We start from the raw sequence: 20605 nt of genomic DNA, 5'->3' as shown, positions 1-20605 counted from the left end.
AACGTATTACCCATATCTACATCACAAAAGCTACTGAAAGATATGAGGGAATTTAAATAGTGGCATTTCAAACCAGTGGTTTCGAGTGAATGAATGGTACTAAAATAACCAGCTAGACAGACATTGGGAGATACAAAATAACACACAGTATATTAAAATAAATTTCAGATAGATTAAATACTTAAATACTTAAATTAAAAAATCCAACAAAGCACTGGAAGAAAATTAGGTAACAACTTCTGCAATCATGACACTGCTGATGAAAAAACCTTTCTAAACATCAGAGTAAGCTAAAAACCATTAAAAAGATTATCCTTGTTTTTAAAAATATTACTACATTGACAAAAAAAATCACTCAAGTTAAAAGACAAATAGCAAACAAAAAAAACTGCATCACCTATGACAGGGGATTAGTAACATTATTATGTTAAGAACCCAGTAGCTCAACACATAATAGGAAAAATATTACTACTACAATAAGAAACTTGGACAAAGAATAGAAAACATATCAAAGAAATCCAAGAAACATGTGATACAACTAAAAAACCTAGCCAATCCATCAATAAGGCTAGCTTTTCACTCAAAGTATTCTTGGACAGTTCAATATCAACAAAAATTTAAAAATCAGTATTAGAAAAAGGAGATACCAATATTCACCTACCAGATGGTTAAGGATACAGACACATTCAGCACTGTTGGGGATTAGTACAAATGTATATATGTATATACATTTATTAACTGTATAAATATATATATACAGTTAATTTCAGATCTAAGAGCTACCCTAAAGAAACTATATTATATGCCAGGCGTGGTGGCTCACGCCTGTAATGCCAGCACTTTGGGAGGCTGAGGTGGGTGGATCACTTGAGGTCAGGAGTTCAAGACCAGACTGGCCAACATAGTGAAACACCATCTCTACTAAAAATATGGCCAGGCACAGTGGTTCATGCCTGTAATCCCAGCACTTTGGGAGGCTAAGGCGGGCGGATCACCTGAGGTCAGGAGTTCGAGACCACCCTGGCCAACATGGTAAAACCCTATCTCTACTAAAAATACAAAAGCTAGCTGGGTATGGTGGCAGGCGCCTGCAATCCCAGCTTACTCCTGAGGCTGAGGCAGGAGAATCACTTGAACCTGGGAGGTGGAAGTTGCAGTGAGCCAAGACCACACCATTGGACTTCAGTCTGGGTGACAGAGCGAGATTCTGTCTCAAAAAAGAAAAATTATATTATAAATGTATCTTTGTGGCTCTGTCTGTATCTCAATAGCAGCATATTTATAATAGTCAAAAAATTAGAACCAACAATTCATCAATATAAGTTATAGCATATTAATATAACAGGACAATATATAACCATTAAAAGTAATGAGATGTATCTATATTTACTAACATGAAAAGATGTCCCAGATATCCTGTTATATGAAAACAAAAAGGCAAGTTACAGAAACTTCTGGATAGCAGGTTTGTTTACCATGAAAATTTTCGCAGTGGGTATTACTGACTGGTGGGTATATAAATGATCTTCACTTTAATCACACCTTTATGGGTTACTCTGATATCAGAAAAACCATTCTCACTTTTAAAAACCAGAAAAACAACAAAAAAACGCTACAAAAGGCAATTCCCAAAAAGCTATCTGACATGTTCTAGGGTTGTAAGCTTTCATTAGAAGGAGAGCAACAAAGCCAGTCTGACCTATACTTTCAAACTTTGCCCTCTTTTTTTTTTTCCTTTTTGTTGAGAACGAGGTGTTGCTATGTTGCCCAGCCTGGTCTTGAACTCCTGAGCTCAAGCTATTCTCTCGCCTCTGCCTCCTTAAGTGTTGGGATTACAAGCATGGGATTACCAGTGCCCAGCCTGGAACTTTGTACTCTTGATCAGTTAAATTATCTTTGTCTCTGTTCTTGTTGTTTAATTCTCGTGAATACAGTAAAGTTTCGAAGCGCCCTCATTCATATCTAAATATCCTTTGTTTTTGAATGAACAGCAACACTCAGCAGCGCATCCACTCTAAGGAACTCCTGGATTTAACTGAATTGTTCAGAAAGTCAATTTACAACTGAAACATCAACTTTCTTTTCTTTTTTTTTTTGAGACAGTGTCTTGCTTTGTCATCCAGCCTTATGCAGTGGTGCGATCACAGCTCATAGCAGCCTCAATTTCCCAGGCTCTAGTGATCCTCCTGCCTCAGCCTCCTGAGTAGCTAAGACTGACTATGAGCATGTGCCACCATGCCCACCTAATTAAAAAAATTTTTTTTGTTTAGATGGGGTCTCATTATGCTGCCCAGACTGGTCTCAAAACTCCTGGGCTCAAGCAATCTCCCCACCTTGGCCTCCCCAAGTGCTGGGATTATAGGTGTGAACCACAGCACCCAACCAACATTTTCAAATGATAATGATTATTATAATGCTATAGTGAACAAAAATCCAACATAAACTCAAACTTTAATAAAACAGCACATCATGAGCTGTAATGAGCACTAAATTATTTTCCTGTGAAATGGAAAAAAATTATGTTACTGTTTTTCACATTCAAAAATTAAATCAATAAAGATAGGGGAACCCTTAAACTGAATACAAATGGAAATAAACTTTATATCATATTAATAAAAAGTAATCTCAGTTTTTAATTCCAGTGTTTTTACAGAGTATCTTAACTATCTACACTCACTGGAACATATTCTAAGGACAAAAAGAATGGCAAAACATTTGAACTTTAATGAGTTTACTGGAACTAGTAGTGGAACTGATGTATGAATTCCCAAAACTATTTAGTATTTATTGTGAAACAACAAATAAATATATTGATGATATTTGGATGCAGGGTTCTCACTCTGAGAAAAGGAAGCTACAAAAAGGGAATGAGGGAAAGAGTGGAAAGAACTCTTGAAACTGAAAGTATCACTAAAATGCTGGCTTAAAAGTATCACTAAAAATTATTTTTGTAGGCCGGGCATGGTGGCTCATGCCTATAATCCCAGCACTTTGAGAGGCCAAGGCAGGTGGATCACCTGAGGTCAGGAGTTCAAGACCAGCCTGGGCAACATAGTGAAACCCCATCTTTACTAAAAATACAAATATTAACTGGGAAAGTGGCACCTGCCTGTAATCCCAGCTACTCAGGAGGCTGAGGCAGGAGAAGCACTTGAACCCGGAAAGTGGAGGTTGCAGTGATCAGGCCATTGCACTCCAGCCCGGGCAACAGAACAAGACTCCATCTCAAAAAAAAAAAAAATTACGTAAAACTGTGTGTGTGCATGTGTGTGTGTGTGTGTGTACGCACGTGCATAAAAACACCGCCTAAGGTCTCATCACAGAAATAAACTAGAAGCAATGAAACCGCAATAGCAACGAGCACACTAACACCTAGATCTTGGTTTTGAAATTCATTGCCCATAAAGGAACCAGTGCTCTTGAAAAAATGTCTGATTTCAGTTCAGTGAGAAAATACCAAGTATGTGGAGCATTTATGCTGTTCCAGAAAGGGCCCCAAAACTGATGAGGAATGTTAAAGGACAGAAACTAGATTAAAGGAGCTAAACAAATTTGGCACAATTTGAGCATCCAAACAAAAATGATGATAATGGATTATAATAAAGTGAATTTTTTAAAAAAGAGTCCATGGTGATACTCAAATAGTGACATTTAAAAATATATATATATTCAAATTGGAATATATTCAAATACATATGAAGGGGTTGGGACATCTCTTATTTTACAAAATAACAGCAGCTGATAAATGATAAAATACAGAATTTTTAAAAATCATCATTTGGGATACATCAACGTAATAACTAATTCAGTCACTGAACTAAGAATGGATGCTAAAACCAGTGGGTGAAGGGCCATTGGGAAATAGGATTTTCAAAGACTCAAGCATTATCCCATACCTTACTTATTACAGAGAGAAAAAGGCACCTTTATAATGAAGAAATCTGGTAGATATGTCCTTAATCATATAATGAAATCTGAAATCACCAATAATGGGACACAACAACATGAAATCACATTAGTGTCCCGTTATTGGTGATTTCAGATTTCATTATTTAATAATGGGACACAACAACATTAGTGACTCCTGATTTAACTCACTAAAACGGACAACGTGTCTATATTTAACTTCAATATAAGCAATCAGCTTACATTTAGCAATTATCTAAATCCAGATTGTGGGACATTCTACCAAAAAGCTAGCTAGTGTCTTCAACAATAAAAAAAAAAAAGCAAAAGGTTAAGGAAGCGTTCTAGATTAAAGAAGGGTAAACAGACATGACAACTAAAGGTCATGTCAGATCCCTGATGGCATTCTAGTATTCTGGAAAAGGATATAAAAGACATAACTGGAATAAGTGGAAAACTTTGAATACTGATTTGCTTTTTGTTTTTTTTTCAGACGGAGTCTCGCTCTGTCGTCTAGACTGGAGTGCAATGGCACTATCCTGGCTCGCTGCAACCTCTGCCTCCTGGGTTCAAGGAATTCTTGTACCTCAGTCTCCCAAGTAGCTGGGATTACAGGCACTCACCACCATGCCCGACTAATTTTTGTACTTTTAGTAGAGACGGGGTTTGACCATGTTGGTCAGGCTGATCTTGAACTCCTGACCTCAAGTGATCTGCCTGTCTCGGCCTCCCAAAGTGCTGGGATTACAGGCGTGAGCCACCGCACCCGGCCTGAATATGGACTTTATTAGATAATATTATTGTATCAATGCTAAGTTTCTTGAGTTTGAAATTTTCTTGAGTATTATGGTTTTGCAGAGACCTGTCCTTGTTCTATCCTAATGTTACATGTCACAAGTCTGTACTTTCCTTTTACATGGTTCAACAAATGAGATAAAGTAAATGTGATAAATGGTTAAAAGTTGATAATCTAGGTAAAGATCTTTATGGGTGTCATATTAATCTTTCAACTTTTCTGTAGGTGTGTAATTTAAATTTTTTTTAAGGTTAGGGGAGAAAAACAATGCATATGCAGGGATGTCCAATCTTTTGGCTTCCCTGGGCCACACTGGAAGAACTATCTTGGGCCACACATAAAATACACTAATGTTGGACAGGCGCAGTGGCTCACACCTGTAATCTCAGCGCTTTGGGAGGCCGAGGTGGGCAGATCACCTAAGGTCAGGAGCTCGAGACCAGCCTGGCCAACAGGGAGAAATTCCATCTCTACTAAAATACAAAAATTAGCCAGGTGTGGTGGCGGGCGCCTGTAATCCCAGCTACTCGGGAAGCTGAGGCAGGAGAATCGCTCGAACCCAGGAGGCAGAGGTTGCAGTAAGCCAAGATAGTGCCACTGAACTCCAGCCTGGGCAATAGAGTAAGACTCCATCTCAAACCAAAACAAAACAAAACACTAACAATAGCTGATGAGCTTAAAAAAATAATAATAAACTAAAAAAATCTCAAAACGTGTTAAGAAAGTTTACGGGTTTGGGATGCATTCAAAGCCGCGGGTTGGAGAAGCTTGGCATATAGGATCCTAAGGACTCAACATGGAGGAAATTAGTGAAAAGAAAAAGTAGCATGTGGTCAGATTGTTAGTTGTATATCACTTGTGTTACTGTTATTACCATGATGATGCTGGTTTCTTTTTTCTTCCTTTTCTTTTTCTGTAAATTTAGTTTGTATGGTCGCAGGACACTCTCACAGTAACTGGATACCCAAAGGATAACAGAAATAGTCTGAAAGGAAAAATTGCAAATTCACCAATAAGGATTACACTACAAATATCTATCAGGAAACTAGAGGCAATGGATTCAACAAATTCTAACGCAGTTCTTCTATGTAAATCCCTTCAATTTCTCATGTGAATTTCCACTCTAGTTTCTGCAATCACTCTACTGATCTACTGATACAAGCCTTCATCATCTCCTGCTCAGAATACTACAATGACCTAACTCTTCAGCCTTTCTTATGGCTCTCCTAGCTCAAAATCCATCCTCCACTTCACTCCAATTTTCTGTCACTTCCCTGGAGAAGTGGGAACTGATTAACATCCTTTTCACTCAGGGAAGAGTCCAAATTCCTAGGCATGGAATCCAAAGGTTCTTTACAATATGCCTCTCCCCTCACATCTCTCCAAGCAGGTAAGATACCACCCTACCTGCAAATCTTAACTTACATATGTATGGAGAAATCTACCCAATTGATCAGCACATATCCTGCATTGTATCAAATTAGCTGTTTATATGTCTTCATCTATACTACAATGTGTGCATGTACATATATGTCCGCTTATTATTCATTTAATAAAAATCTCTTAGGCACTTACAATTTGCCAATCACCAGAACAGTGTACACTCCCCATACAGAGCAGTAAGGGGAGAACGGTTAACAAATATGTGACAGGAATAAAAGATAATAGATTATGAGTGTTTGCAATCCTCCTTCTTTTCTCTCTGGCAAAAAAAGAAGAGGGAGTTTTGCTGTATCAGTTGTTGGATGCTGTCATAATGCATATCTCAGCAATTAATAAATGACAACAACAAATAAAAGAAGCTGGAAGAATTAAACTACATAATAAAGAGTGAGTCAGAAAGGAGAACGAAAACAGCTAGATTTGGGGTGAATCTGGAGAGGTTTAGAGATGAGTATAGCAAATTTCAAGAAGTTTTACCTAAGTATTAGGAATGAAATCATCTTAGAATTCTTGGAAGGAATTGGTTTAGAAAATGATTTAAATTTGCTTTTCAATTAACAAAAACAGGGATGGAGGGTTAAGTTGCAGGTATAAGGTGCCTATTACCTGTTCACTGTTGAAAAATGAATCCTGTAGACCATTAAGAACAACAATGTCTTGTAGGAAGAGAACAAAAACTTACCTCAACAAAGAAAACTAGATTTTCTAAAAGAGTAGGATGTGTTTTCAAGTTACCGTCTTTAACTTCTAAGAGGTCACCTTTACATTTACTGAAGACATCTGAAAACAAAAAACAGTTTAGTTTTATTCAGCTTTTATTTCAATGCTATTTTAAGGAACACAACACACAAATAAAGAATAAGCAAATAAAAACTTAATTTAGAAAGCAACTTTCTTTCATTTTCCATAATGAACCAAACTCCAAAGAACAGACTATCCATTTTAAGTTCTTTAAAAAGCCATGCTATTGCTCTATAGTCTTCAAAATATAAAAGGTAGCCTTAAAAATTATATATTCTACGGTCTAAACACCAGCGAAGCCTTTTCAGACAGATCATGAGCACAATAAGACTAAGACTCTAAGTGAATGATTCAGAGGACTTGTGCCATTATGAACTGAAAAACCAAAAAGGTACATTGTAGAAATGCATCTTCATAAAGACCAAAAAGGTACATTGTAGAAATGCATCTTCATAACAGATAATAAATTTTATTATCAATCTTAATCATTAAGTTTTCAGACATTCTTCATCTGGGCAATAAAATATAAGACCAAGACAGGCTCGGTGGTGCACACCAGTAGTCCCAGCTACTCAGGAGGCTAAGGCAGAAGGACTGCTTCAGTCCAGGAGTTAGAGTCCATCCTGGGCAACATAACAAGATCTCATCTCTTTTAAAAAAAAAAAAAAAAATCATTTAGGGTCCTAAAAAGAAAGACTCCTTTTTTTTTTTGAGACGGAGTCTCACTCTGTCACCTAGGCTGAAGTGCAGTAGCACTATCTCGGCTTACTGCAAGCTCCACCTCCTGGGTTCACGCCATTTTCCTGCCTCAGCCTCCTGAGTAGCTGAGACTACACCATGCCCGGCTAATGTTTTTGTATTTTTAGTAGAGACGGGTTTTCACCGTGTTCACCAGGATGGTCTCGATCTCCTGACCTTGTGATCCACCCACCTCAGCCTCCCAAAGTGCTAGGATTATAGGTGTGAGGCACCACGCCCGGCCAGAAAGACTCTTATAGATATAAGATGCATATATGTGCCCTTTAACAATTCTATTAAATTACTGGGAATTTAACAATTTAATAATTCTATTAAATTCTTGGGAATTTAATCCCAAGGAAGGACTCAAATAATACCCTAACAATTTGTCTCAAGATATTCATTTCAGCACTGGTAGAAGAAATAACTCATATACATAAGATGTCACCAATTGGGGAGAACATAAAAAATGTTAATACAATACTATAGAATATTATGCAGTCTTGAAAATAAATGGAGTATATATAACTAACATGGAAAGGTATCCAAAATAACAAAAAAAAATTAAAGTCAAAAAAGCATGTATTACACCATTTTCTATGTTTAAAAATTATTTTTTATCTGTATTTTCATTCACACACATATAAGTGCTTAGGTGGCATCTACGAGTATTGACTCCAAAGTGTTAACACTACTTACTTCTCTCTGGGTGATTGGGTTTGGGAATGGGGGAAAGAACTTCCAAGCTATTGCCATACAACCAGATACAAATACAGGAATCTACAGTAGGAAAACTTACCTTTTAACTGGTCTAGTAAAGACTTAAAACTATTTTCTATTCGTTCCTGGATCTCCATCGTATCCTCTAAAATTGAAAAACAAAAAATGAAAAACTTTCAATTCCATTTTTAGTAAGATAAAGAAGCAAGATAAATACCTGCAAGAAGTTCATGGACAAGGACATTTTCTTTTCTCTACAGACCTTTATGCATTTTTCATTATTTTGAGACGAGAAAAAGATAATGAAAGGAAAAGGAAGAATAAAAGGAAAGGCACTAATTACCTTTCTGCCAAAGGTACTACCTAAAATTCTTTAACAGGGCTTAAAATCTATGTGCTTCAAACACTCTAAATGGTAGGATCTACTAACCTTATGATTTAAAAAAACAGATATATAAAAGGAAAAGTCTATAGAGTATTTGTGATTTTCATGGGTTGAGAGCTTACAAAAAAAAATCTCTTCTCTACAAAGTTTAGTGCTTCTTTTCCTTTTTTTTTTTTGTTTTTTTTTTTGTTTTGAGACAAAGTCTCACTCTATCGTCCAGGCTGGAGCACAGTGGTGCTACCTTGGCTCACTGCAACCTTTGCCTCCCAGGTTCAAGCGATTCTCCTGCCTCAGCCACCGGAGTAGCTGAGACTACAGGCACCCGCCACCATGCCTGGCTAATTTTTGTATTTTTAATAGACAGGGGGTTTTGCCATGCTGGCCAGGCTGGTCTCGAACTCCTGAACTCAGGTGATCAGCCCGCCTCAGCCACCCAAAGTGCTGGGATTACAGGCGTGAGCCACTGCACCCAGCCTACTGCTTCATTTTTAAAATCCAACAGCCTTTCAATAAATGAAGAATTTCTTCAACTTCTGGACCTAACAAGTGATTTTAAATATGGAATGGACTTAAGCATCTAAAACATTACTTTGTAACCTATGACTGTACCCTCTCGTATACTAAACCAGACATTTCCAGAACAGCTTCCAGCTGCCATATATTCTAAAATTTTCCAAATGTGAGGTTATAGACATCTTATTACGTGTACTACATTTTCTATGACAAAGACCCTGTAAACACACAGTGCACTTACCTAAACCACTGGTATCCAGCTCATAAATATCACTGACAAGATAAAAGGAGCTTATCTGGCACTGAGAACAGCCAGAATTAAAGAATCCACCCATTCTGGTAGGTACAGGACCAAGGAAAGGATACTGGAAAAAAGGGAGAAAAATAATGCTCTTCTAGATCCATCTAAATGCATACAAAATAAAAAAATCAGGTAACTAGTGAATAAAAACCTGTCTCAGCTAAAAGCCACTAATCAGCAAACTAATAAACTGAATCATTACAGTAAAAACAGAACATCTATATTAATTTGTTGCTAGCTATTAAAAACTTACCATCACAAAAAGTTATTTTGCTTTCTCCCTCACTAGTCTGGATATTGAGGAAGCCTCTGCAATTCCCTCTGAGTCTAAAATATTCCTCTTTCTCCTACAGAAGCCATAAACTGGGACAAAACAATTCCTTACTACTCACTCACCCCAAACTCCTGTTTATAAAACAGTCATAAATGTAATTATTGCAACTTTGATGGTAAATACATATTGATGGTACCTGAATATCCTTCTCAATAAATCGCTTTCCTGTCTCCAGGGCTGCCTCCAGCTGTTGAAGGAGCAAACGAAGAATATCAATCCGGGAGGATACCCCATTCTCGGCAGTCTTCTCCGAGTTCTTTGGCTCCACAGGGTGGTTGAGACTTGGAAGTCCACTGATCAGCCTCAATGTTAAGGATCGGATTCTTAACCACAAGGTCTCCTCCTCTAAGGAAAGTTTCTTATGTTCTTCAGAAACGTCCCTTAAACAGAAACATCCCCAAATTATCTAACTTATTCAATTCATTGCTTTCAAATCTTTTTTTTTTTGAGACGGAGTCTTGCTCTGTCACCCAGGCTGGAGTGCAGTGGCACCATCTCAGCTCACTGTAAGCTCTGCCTCCTGGGTTCACGCCATTCTCCTGCCTCAGCCTCCCGAGTAGCTGGGACTACAGGCACCCGCCACCACGCCCAGCTAATTTTTTTTTGTATTTTTAGTAGAGACTTCCAACAGCTTGGAAGTTTCACCGTGTTAGATGGTCTTGATCTCCTGACCTCATGATCTGCCCACTTCGGCCTCCCAAAGTGCTGCGATTACAGGCGTGAGCCACCGCGCCTGGCCTCAAATCTTTTAAAAGTTAACTTTCACCAGTTAAGATGCCTTTGAATGGTTCCAGCTTTCATTTACTAGCTGAATGACCTAAGACAAGCCAAAATGTTCTCAAACACCATTTCCTTATCAATAAAATGGGAATGATAACCTATTCAACAGGTCATTTTCGGCCGGGCGCAGTGGCTCACGCCTGTTATCCCAGCACTTTGGGAGGCCAAGGTGGGCGCATCACAAGGTCAGGAGATCGAGACCATCCTGGCTAATAAGGTGAAACGCCGTCTCTACTAAAAATACAAAAACATTAGCTGGGCATGGTGGCGGGCACCTATAGTCCCAGCTACTCGGGAGGCTGAGACAGGAGAATGACGTGAATCAGGGAGGAGGAACTTGCAGTAAGCCGAGATTGCACCACTGCATTCCAGCCTGGGCGACAGAGAGAGACTTCGTCTCAAAAAAAAAAGAGGTCATTTTCCCTATAAACGACCCTTTGTTCTCTGATTATAAAAATAATACATGAGGACAGGTGTGGTGGCTCACACCTGTAATCTCAGCACTTTGGGAAGCTAAGGTAAGGGATCGCTTGAGGCCAGGAGTTGGAGAACAGCCTGGTAAACATAGAAAGACCCAGTCTCTACAAAAAAAATACAAAAAATTAGCTGGACGTGGTGGCACACACCTATAGTCCCAGATACTAGGGAGGCTGAGATTGGAGGATTGCTTGAGCCCAGGAGTTCAAGGCTGCAGTGAGATATGGTCACGCCACTGTACTCCAGCCTGGGCAAGATCCTGTCTCTAATAAAAATAATAATACATGATATAAAAAATTCAAATGACAGAAAAATGTAAAAGGTAGAAAAGCTGCCCTGATAACCAATATCCACAGTATTATCAAGTTTGGTATAGATCTTTTTAGACTTTTGTAATGCGGATGTATAAAAATCTAACTAAAAATAGGGGCTGTGGCTGGGTGCAGTGGCTAATACCTGTAATCTCAGCACTTTGGGAGGCTGAGGCAGGCAGATCATGAGGTCAGGAGATCGAGACCATCCTGGCTAACACGGTAAAACCCCATCTCTATTAAAAATACAAAAAAAATTAGGCAGCTGGGGTGGCACACGCCTGTAGTCCCAGCTGAAGCTAAGGCAGGAGAATTGCTTAAGCCCGGGAGGTGGAGGCTGCAGTGAGCCTATATCACGCCACCGCACTCCAGTCTGGATGACAGAGTGAGATTCTGTCCCAAAAAAAAATAGGAGCTGCGTGAGATAGCTCACACCTGTAATTCCAGCACTTTGGGAGGCCCAGATCGGGGGATTGCCTGAGGTCAGGAGTTTGAGAACAGCCTGGTCAACATGGCAAAACCCCGTCTCTACTAAAAATACAAAAATTAGCCAGGTGTGCTGGTGGGGACCGGTAATCCCAGCTACCTGGGAGGCTGAGGCAGGAGAATCGCTTGAACCCAGGAGGTGGGGGTTGCAGTGAGCCGAGATCACGCCACTGCATTCTAGCCTGGGCAACAGAGAGAGACTAGGTCTCAAAAATAAAAAGCAACTAAAAATAATACTTATACAACTTAATAATTTTAAACAAATTGGTTACAGTACGCAACAGGCTCCATCTAAAAAAAAAGTAACTAAAAATAGTATGTATACAACTTAATTTTAAACAAACTGGTTAGAATATTTACACTATTTTGCAAACTTCATCTTTTTATGACAGTGTGTGCAGAAAACAGTTAACATAGCAGGCCTGCAGCTATTATCATTAGAAGGGCCTACTTGCAAGGTTGGCCCTTGGCTGATATCTGGGAACTCTGCACTCCAACTGTTCCCTAAAATAAGAGTGGCTCCCTGTGCCTAGACTGTTTATATAAACCATGTTGTTTATGGTGAATACCTGCTTTCTTTCCACTCAGGATAGACAGAGTGTACCTACATAACAATGAAACCTTAAGCACCAAGTCTCTACTGGGTTTCCCTGGGCAGGAACATTCCACCTGTGTTACTGCATTTTTCCCTGCTAGAGAAAGGAGCACATTCAGTGTTTCCCCTCAGAGGAGGGAGAAAACACTGGAAGTCTGAGTTCTCCAGACTCTGCCTGTTCCTTTTTCCCTTCCAGATTCTGTCATGTGTCCTTTCACTATAATAAGCCTTAGCCGTTGAGTGCAACTATATGCTCAGCCCTGTGAGTCCTTCTGGGACTCAAAAATTCTAAATCACTGAATGTGGCCTTGGCAACCCACAAATCACAGAATTTTCAGAACTACCTCATATATACATCTTAGCATGTTTCTGCATTTATTTCTGTAGGTTCTATTTTCCTACAAGCAGATCTGCCAAATTAAATGGTGTGTGGCATTTTAAATCTTGGTACAGATCACTACAATTCCCTATAGGAAGATTGTATAAAATTTATCCCTGTATAAATGCATAATGAGTATTTTCCACACAGCCTTGCTGACCACAAGTATTCATCTTTTTTTGCTAGAAACAAAATCTTTATTGCTGTAAGATGTGCTTCTTTGAACTTCTTCTTAAGCCCTTTGCCCAATTTCGTGTTTTCTTATTGACTATTAAGAGTTCTCTCTATATATGAAGGATATTTATATGAAGAAATTTACTACAAACTTTTAGAACTTAACAAATTTATTATTTCTATTTACAGAAGTTAAATTCTTTATGTTTCCAGATTTGGTATAATGCTAAGAAAGGCTTTCCTCGCCTATTTAAAAATATTTTCTATATTTTCTTCTACAATTTCTAAGGAATCTAAAATTTAGCACAGTCTTTAATCCGTCTGGAATTCTCATATATGCTGTGAAGTAGATCTAACTTTTAGATTATCCGGCAGTCCCAGCATAGGGGTGAGCTACACTTTCTTCATTTGGCTTACCTATATTTTCTGATCACTACAACAAACACATTATTTTATATTTGTGTAAAGTGGAGTTTGTTTTTTTTTAACTTTAGATTCACCTTTTTTTTTTTTTTTTTTTTTTTTTTGAGATGGAGTTTTGCTCTTGTTGCCCAGGCTGGAGTGCAATGGTGCTACCTTGGCTCACTGCAACCTCCATTCCCTGGGTTCAAGCAATTCTCCTGCCTCAGCCTCCTGAATAGCTGGGATTACAGGCACAAGCCACCATGTCCAACTAATTTTTGTATTTTTAGTAGAGACAGGGTTTCACCATGTTGGCCAGGCTGGTCTCGAACTCCAGACCTCAAGTGATCCACCCGCCTCGGCCTCCCAAAGTGCTGTGATTAAAGGCCTGAGCCACGACGCCTGGCCCATCCTAATTCTTTAAAAATAAATTGCTTCACCCAGGAGTTCAAAGCTGCAGTGAGCTATTATTTTGGTCTCTTTAAACGCCTTGTCTCTTAAAAAAAAAAAAAAAAAAAAAGAAAGAAAGAAAAAAAACTTTAAAAATTGGCTGGGCGTGGTGGCTCAAGCCTGTAATCCCAGCACTTTGGGAGGCCGAGACGGGCGGATCACGAGGTCAGGAGATCGAGACCATCCTGGCTAATACGGTGAAACCCCGTCTCTACTAAAAAATACAAAAAACTAGCCGGGCGAGGTGGCGGGCGCCTGTAGTCCCAGCTACTCGGGAGGCTGAGGCAGGAGAATGCCGTAAACCCAGGAGGCGGAGCTTGTAGTGAGCTGAGATCCGGCCACTGCACTCCAGCCTGGGCGACAGAGCGAGACTCTGTCTCAAAAAACTGGGGTTAAATTCCAGTTACCTGTCTTTTGGATCCCAGCTGAAAAAAACATTTAAGTCTCTGTTGTCTCGCAAATCTTCCCATGGAATGTCATCTTCTTCTGGCCTAAGGTTCATTGACTTTATACTTTCTGCTAAACTGGTTGATCTGTGATACAAAAAATAATAATAATAATAAAATTCATATATTATTTTAATAGTAAAATAGCCAGAAAATATTATTAATCAGGACTTCCTGTTTTACTAGACAGGAAGGGAAAGAGGAAGGAAGGGCTCATATAAGGTGAAATAGAACCAAGCACAGATCAAACTGGCTTGCTACATGGCAAGAAAAAGGCTTCTGGAAGCCCACACAAAACAAAGGGGATCAGCATTAATTTCTGAAATTTCTTGATTTGTAGGGAAGGAGGAACCTTTGTAAGCACAGTAGGGACCAGGGGTTGATGACCATGACCTAAATGGCTTCTGTAATGGTCCCAAGATGTTGCTGGCAGTATTCTATCATTTCCTGTGACATGTACTAAGTTCTGTTTCCCCACTGTCTCTCTCCCTTTTTTTCCCTGTATTTTACCTTAAGCCTGCTAATAACACCCATGAGCCCATTAACGGCTCTTAACAACTGATCTAATCCCTTAGCTGCTTTAGAGCTCTCATGCAATACTTACATATTTGCTTCAAGTAGAAGGTCTAACAGCATCCGTTCAGTACGGACTTGTGCAAAATGAAGAGAATTATTCAGCCTGTTCCTAAAAGCGATAAACTCTGGGATCTTCTCAAATGCACCATATTTGTAAGCTTGAATAATATATTCTGAGGTCTGAGAAGGAAAGATATCACCTTGGTATAAATAGTTCACAAGTCAGGCAATGTAAGCAAACCTTGCCAGTCAAAACAAAACACTCAAACTAAAATTAAGTTTTAAATCTAATCTTTAAAGGTCTTGGTCACCAACTAGAATATTAGCTTTTTAAAATGTTGTTTTTCTTCCTTCTTATACTTTAGACAAACGTCTCCTTTACTAATACTACTAATTGTAATAATTAGCTTCTGCCATCATCACATAAGCCTTCTCTTGGCAATCATGTCTTTCAATTCAATAGGAACTAAGGTTTTGTTTTGCCGCATCAGTCAAAAATTTGGTTAGTGCCATTCTGGAAGGGATGTTACCCCATGTTTTTCTGCATCTAAGATAAACTGTGTTTCATACAAAGGTTCCAAAAGCACCAGAATAATAGAAACACCTGCCCCCCCAGCCCAAATAGAAACCACTCTCCTTCAGAAAAAGACAGGCTACTCCTTGGTTTTGCTTATCTCTGAATACTGTATTAGAAACACAGGGCATATGAGCATTACGTCAGGATAGAAGACACCAAACAAAAGACCTATAAAAATTCATGTCATAATGTATTCTGAGGACAAAGACTTCAAGAACCAAGTTTCTTGTCCATCTACATTACATAAGACCTCTGCTGGAAATTTCCTTAAACAAGTATGTGAAGGGAACATTCACCACGTGTGCTTTAATTGTAGCTTAATACATATACAGAGATTAAACATTACAGAACAGAGGCAAGATAAAGAATTCTAAGCAGAAATTCTGGCACAATAGAAGAAAATCTCAGGAAAGAACATTTCATGGGTGTGGGTCTATGCCATCAGGATCAGAAGATAGGAGATTACCCCTTTGGACCAAGGAAACTATTATGTTCAAAGCTGATGTCTGCCCCAAAAAAAGATCCTTTCTAGAAAAAACAGTCTTTTTACACAGCCTCAGTTAATCAGCTCTGCCCCCATCTCCATTATGTCTGAATAATTTGCCCAGTAGGAAAATAGGCCAATAGTCAACAACATACCCTCTGATATACAGCCTTGCAGGGTTCATTTCAGGCCGCGGGATTGCGCCACGGGCGCTAATTCAACTGCATTCGATGCGGCTTTTAAACCCCCATGGGACACCTCGGCGAGCTGTTTGCCTGCAGTATCTGGAGAAATTAAAGACGGACGGACACAAGAAAATTAAAAAGATTACTTGTGATCCTGCAGGTTTCAAGAAGGACTACCTGAAAAAGCTCGAGTATACCTTCTAGCTTGATTAAAGGACAGTGATACACCCTATCAAGAGGAGGCCAGGATACTCTAAACACATGTGCCTATCCTATGGCCCCTTGGCTTAGAAAACACAGCAAGGTTTACTATCAGCTCTTGTAATAGGAACTTACAGCTGGGGCGGGGGAAAAAAAAACAGCTGGTTAGGAACACATGATTCAGCAATCAAAAAGAAAATATGACTTTAGTAATTCCAATCAAAGTTATAATTACAGTTCCAAAGTATGCTACGATTTAAGGAGGCAACCCAGCCTTACCAAGTGTAGAGGCAGTTTTAATTTCTAAGTGGTCTGTGGAACACCACTTTATTTAAAAAAAAAAAAAGGCAATGGCTTTTCAAAGAGAAAAATAAGGGGTAACAAAGAGAGTATAGTCTTTAACAAACTAAGAAGGTAGTCACAGTTCTCTGGCTTATCTTTTTTAGATAGTCCTTCTGTAACACTGCAGTAAAGTACCACTGCAGAGCTAGACAAGGGCCTGGGATGCAACCAGTAGGACCAAGGCTATGGAAGTAGTACTATGTGAAGAAACAACCCCGCACTGGAACTGCAGGCAAAACTGAAAGCCACAGGCACTTTAAAGACTTTTGAATATCACAGTATGTTGTCCGTACCTATTTCTACTAATTTATGCACCAATGAGGCTATTTAGATCCCGAATGGATTCCTGAAATGAACCCTGGTCACTGTAAAAATTAGTGAAATATATGGACATAAAACCCCTGAATAATGATCTTTGTGAATACTTAAAATAGAGATTTGATTTTCTTTATTTACTTTTTTTTTTTTTGAGACAGAGTCTCACTCTGTCACCCAAGAGTGACAGCTGGAGTGCAGTGGCATGATCTCAGCTCACTGCGACCTCCAACTCCCAGATTCAAGCAAGTCTCCTGAGTCAGCCTCCTAAGTAGCTGGAATTACAGGCACTTGCCAACACACCCAGCTAATTTTTGTGTAAAATAGAGATTTTCAAGTGAAATTTTAAAGAAGTAAAAACACATAAGTGACTTTTAAGATATGAAAATCTAGTGCTCATTCTCGTATTTTTTAAAAAATCAATTCCAAAGTAAGATGACAACAGAAAATAACCTTTCTAGAAAGAAAATCCCTGTGCAGACCTTCCAAATACAACTTTCAATCCCATAGCACAAAATGTTACTAAGCAGAACACTAGATTTTCCATTTAAGTAAAAGTGTCCTGTCAAAGAGCTAGGTGGGAATTGAAATGCATCAGTCACCCAAGGAAAAAGCATCCGGGGATCCCAAAAACTACCAAGAATAGAAGATGCAGAGTACAGAACTCTGGATTTGAAGAGAGATATTTCTAATACTCTAAGCACAAAGTTGAACACACACAGTAAGACACTATAATCATAATCTTTCTTAGCCTTAGATTTCTTTAGGAAACAGCTCACACCACAGTCTCTATCTGGCACTCAACATTAAGGTCAAGCTACATGTTCCTAGCTATACCATATTTTTCTTTTTTGGTGGGGGGGGGGGGGGGGGGGGCGGGGCAGAGTCTCTCTCTGGTCACCCAGGCTCCAGCCTGTATAATGGTACAGTATCAGCTCACTGCAACCTCCACCTCCCAGATCAAGCAATTCTCCTGCCTCAGCCTGCCGAGTAGCTGGGATTACAGGCACCTGCCACTATGCCCGGCTAATTTTTGTATTTTTAGTAGAGATGGGGTTTCACCACGTTGGCCAGGCTGGTCTTGAACTCCTGACCTCAGGTGATTCACCTGCCTCAGCCTCCCAGTGCTTGGATTACAGGCGTGAGCCACTGTGCCCAGCCTGTACCATATTTTTCTTTTGCCTCTAGGACTCCTCAAGATTTTCTCCTTTCAGCAGATTAAATAAGCTCCATCTTCTTAGCAGTAATCAAAATATATTTGAAGTGTCCTAGTCTCTGATCAATAAAATGCTATGATTTTATCAGGTTCAACATCACATACATTCAGATGAATTAGTCACTTTTGCCACACACACAACCATCAGTAAAACATCAAACAAAGATACAAAAAAAACCACTGAGGATGACACATCCCCACAAATTGCTCCCAGGGGTCTTCTTTGCCTATATTACAATACTTCTGTAATTTTATTTTTGGAGTTGTCTTTCAAAAAAACTCTTCAGACACAATATTTGTGGGAAAAAAAAATTAAAGCCTAAGTCTGATGTATATAAAGTAATGTGTCTTTATTGACCACATCTTCATAAGTAATACAGTTCTTCTAGAATGCTGGATGATTGAAAGCTAGAGGAAAAGCCACCAGGCTGGAATTAATCCCTTATTTGCTCCCACTACCTCAAAGCTATTTGAGAAACAAACCTTTGAAAAGGAATCTTCAGTAAATCAAATGTTTCTTTAATCTCTCTTATAAATACAGAAATGAGGGCATAAATGAGATGAGGAAACCAATCCTTTCTATTTTTTTTTTAAATGAAACTTCTTGAAAACAGGAGGTCAAGTACAGATAATTGAACACACAATGAAAATTCATAGGTTTATAGTTCATCCATGCTAGATTTTAGAAACCCAACATCCTAGAGATGACCTTCTGACCAGTAAGCCAGGCCAGCACACCTTCTGAGCAACATTCTCAGATACTAATACTCATTTTCTTCTCTCCCTGATCAGAGGCATGCCACAAAATGAGGTCTGAACAGAGATACCAATCACTGGGAGGGGGGTAGGAGGACCACTTTGGGGAGGGGATACAGGACTAAGAACCAACTGATGGTACACAGCTCATTATCTAAGCACAAGAGGCTGCTTTCCACCTGCTCAGAGCTGTCCTTTTGCTACTCCAGCCCTCTAGGCCATTCCCTGAAACTGGTCAGAACGTAATTATCATAAACTGAGAACAAACCTATATCCCGTGTTCAGAAACGCTTCTATTTAATACAATACACCCTTAAAGAATTAGATGGAAGACAGATTAGTCAACCTATTATACTAAAACGAAAGGGTTTAAAATAAATCCTCATGAGTGTTTGCCAAGAAGAACCCCAGAAACTAGCTTCCTTGCTAGTTCCTTAATTGCTGGTAGACCATGAGAACGGAAGGCTATGGGCAGATAGCTGGCACAGCCAACTTCAAGCGATGAGGCTTAGAAGTCTGTGAAAACCAAGTAGGCAGTGACCACCCTGGAGACATTCCTTTTCTCCACATTCATTGTTGGGCAGTCTTTCACAATTGGTCGACTGAGTACAGACCATATGGTTTTCTTACAAAAACTTCTGCTTAACCAACAAGTAGAGCCCAAGTCTGCTTACAGTGAAAAATATGGTGCAAATCCCATCCTTTCATTATGGCACAGAGAAGCTCTATTTTATTTATTTCTACTTTAAAAAACATATTATTCACCTAAGTTTCTTGGAATGCCTTTTAATTTTCTAAGAAAATACAAGTACATTCACTGTTGGCAAACAGCACAATGGACATACATTTCAGAGTTAAATAAAAGTAACAGAGAGCAGCTGCTACTGCAGAATGTTAAATGGCATCCCAGGCTATGAATGCTTATGGGCTGTTTCTTTTACCCTTGGAAAAGTCTCTTAGAGATCAAAAGACAGGTCTAAGATGAATAACACTTCCCATTCAGTAAATATCAGTTTTAAATGCAACTTTCCAAAGAGTCTATCAAACACACCCATTCTAACAAACATAAATAACTCTCTACCTCTCCCTACCAGCCTTGGACAGTAAGCTGTGGTCTAAGGGTACTTGCTAGTTCAGCATAGTGCACCTTAACACGTGTACTTGTGACATGAGGTGACGCGCTCCTCAACAGTGTACAGTCAGCAGGCAAGATCACGTTAAAAAATAGTTTTTCACTTACATCTTTCTGGTTGGAGTGAAAAAACCTGAGTGCGAAGTTACAGGATTGGGACGCAGCAGCATACTGACCTAGAGATTCAGCATATCGGGTCAAAAGATAACTAGATCAGAAGGAAAGAAGGAAAAAAAAAAGACATGTTATACTTACTTACCTACCTCAAGTAACAAATATTACACTTCAAATTACGTGGCAAAAAAATAGCTAGGCATAAGAAAACACTAAAACATACTCCCACAGAAATGATCTAATTCACAAGTTAAAATTTAAAAAAAAGCAAAAAGTTAACTCAGTTTTGTGGGAGACCTAAAGTTCTATACTAGGCTTTCTTACACTCTG

General features: G+C 39.0%; 1 protein-coding gene across 3 annotated transcripts in view; it reads right to left on the bottom strand.

Annotated features, from left to right (window-relative positions):
* NAA25 (N-alpha-acetyltransferase 25, NatB auxiliary subunit) overlaps positions 1 to 20605 on the bottom strand; it is an 84695-nt gene that overhangs the window by 6814 nt on the left and 57276 nt on the right. For all 3 annotated transcript variants that reach the window (XM_033220542.1, XM_033220544.1, XM_033220543.1), the window contains 8 exons: positions 20270 to 20369; positions 14982 to 15133; positions 14339 to 14464; positions 10014 to 10257; positions 9484 to 9607; positions 8424 to 8489; positions 6828 to 6925; positions 5577 to 5687 (listed from right to left, as the gene is read on the bottom strand). In XM_033220542.1, coding sequence (XP_033076433.1) covers positions 5577 to 5687; positions 6828 to 6925; positions 8424 to 8489; positions 9484 to 9607; positions 10014 to 10257; positions 14339 to 14464; positions 14982 to 15133; positions 20270 to 20369 — 1021 coding nt within the window. The remainder of the gene's footprint in view (positions 1 to 5576; positions 5688 to 6827; positions 6926 to 8423; positions 8490 to 9483; positions 9608 to 10013; positions 10258 to 14338; positions 14465 to 14981; positions 15134 to 20269; positions 20370 to 20605) is intronic.

The sequence above is a fragment of the Trachypithecus francoisi genome, unplaced genomic scaffold (assembly GCF_009764315.1).
Source record: "Trachypithecus francoisi isolate TF-2019V2 unplaced genomic scaffold, Tfra_2.0 Lachesis_group11, whole genome shotgun sequence".
NCBI classification, from domain to species: Eukaryota; Metazoa; Chordata; class Mammalia; order Primates; family Cercopithecidae; genus Trachypithecus; species Trachypithecus francoisi.
This window is presented reverse-complemented; position numbering and strand designations above follow the sequence as displayed.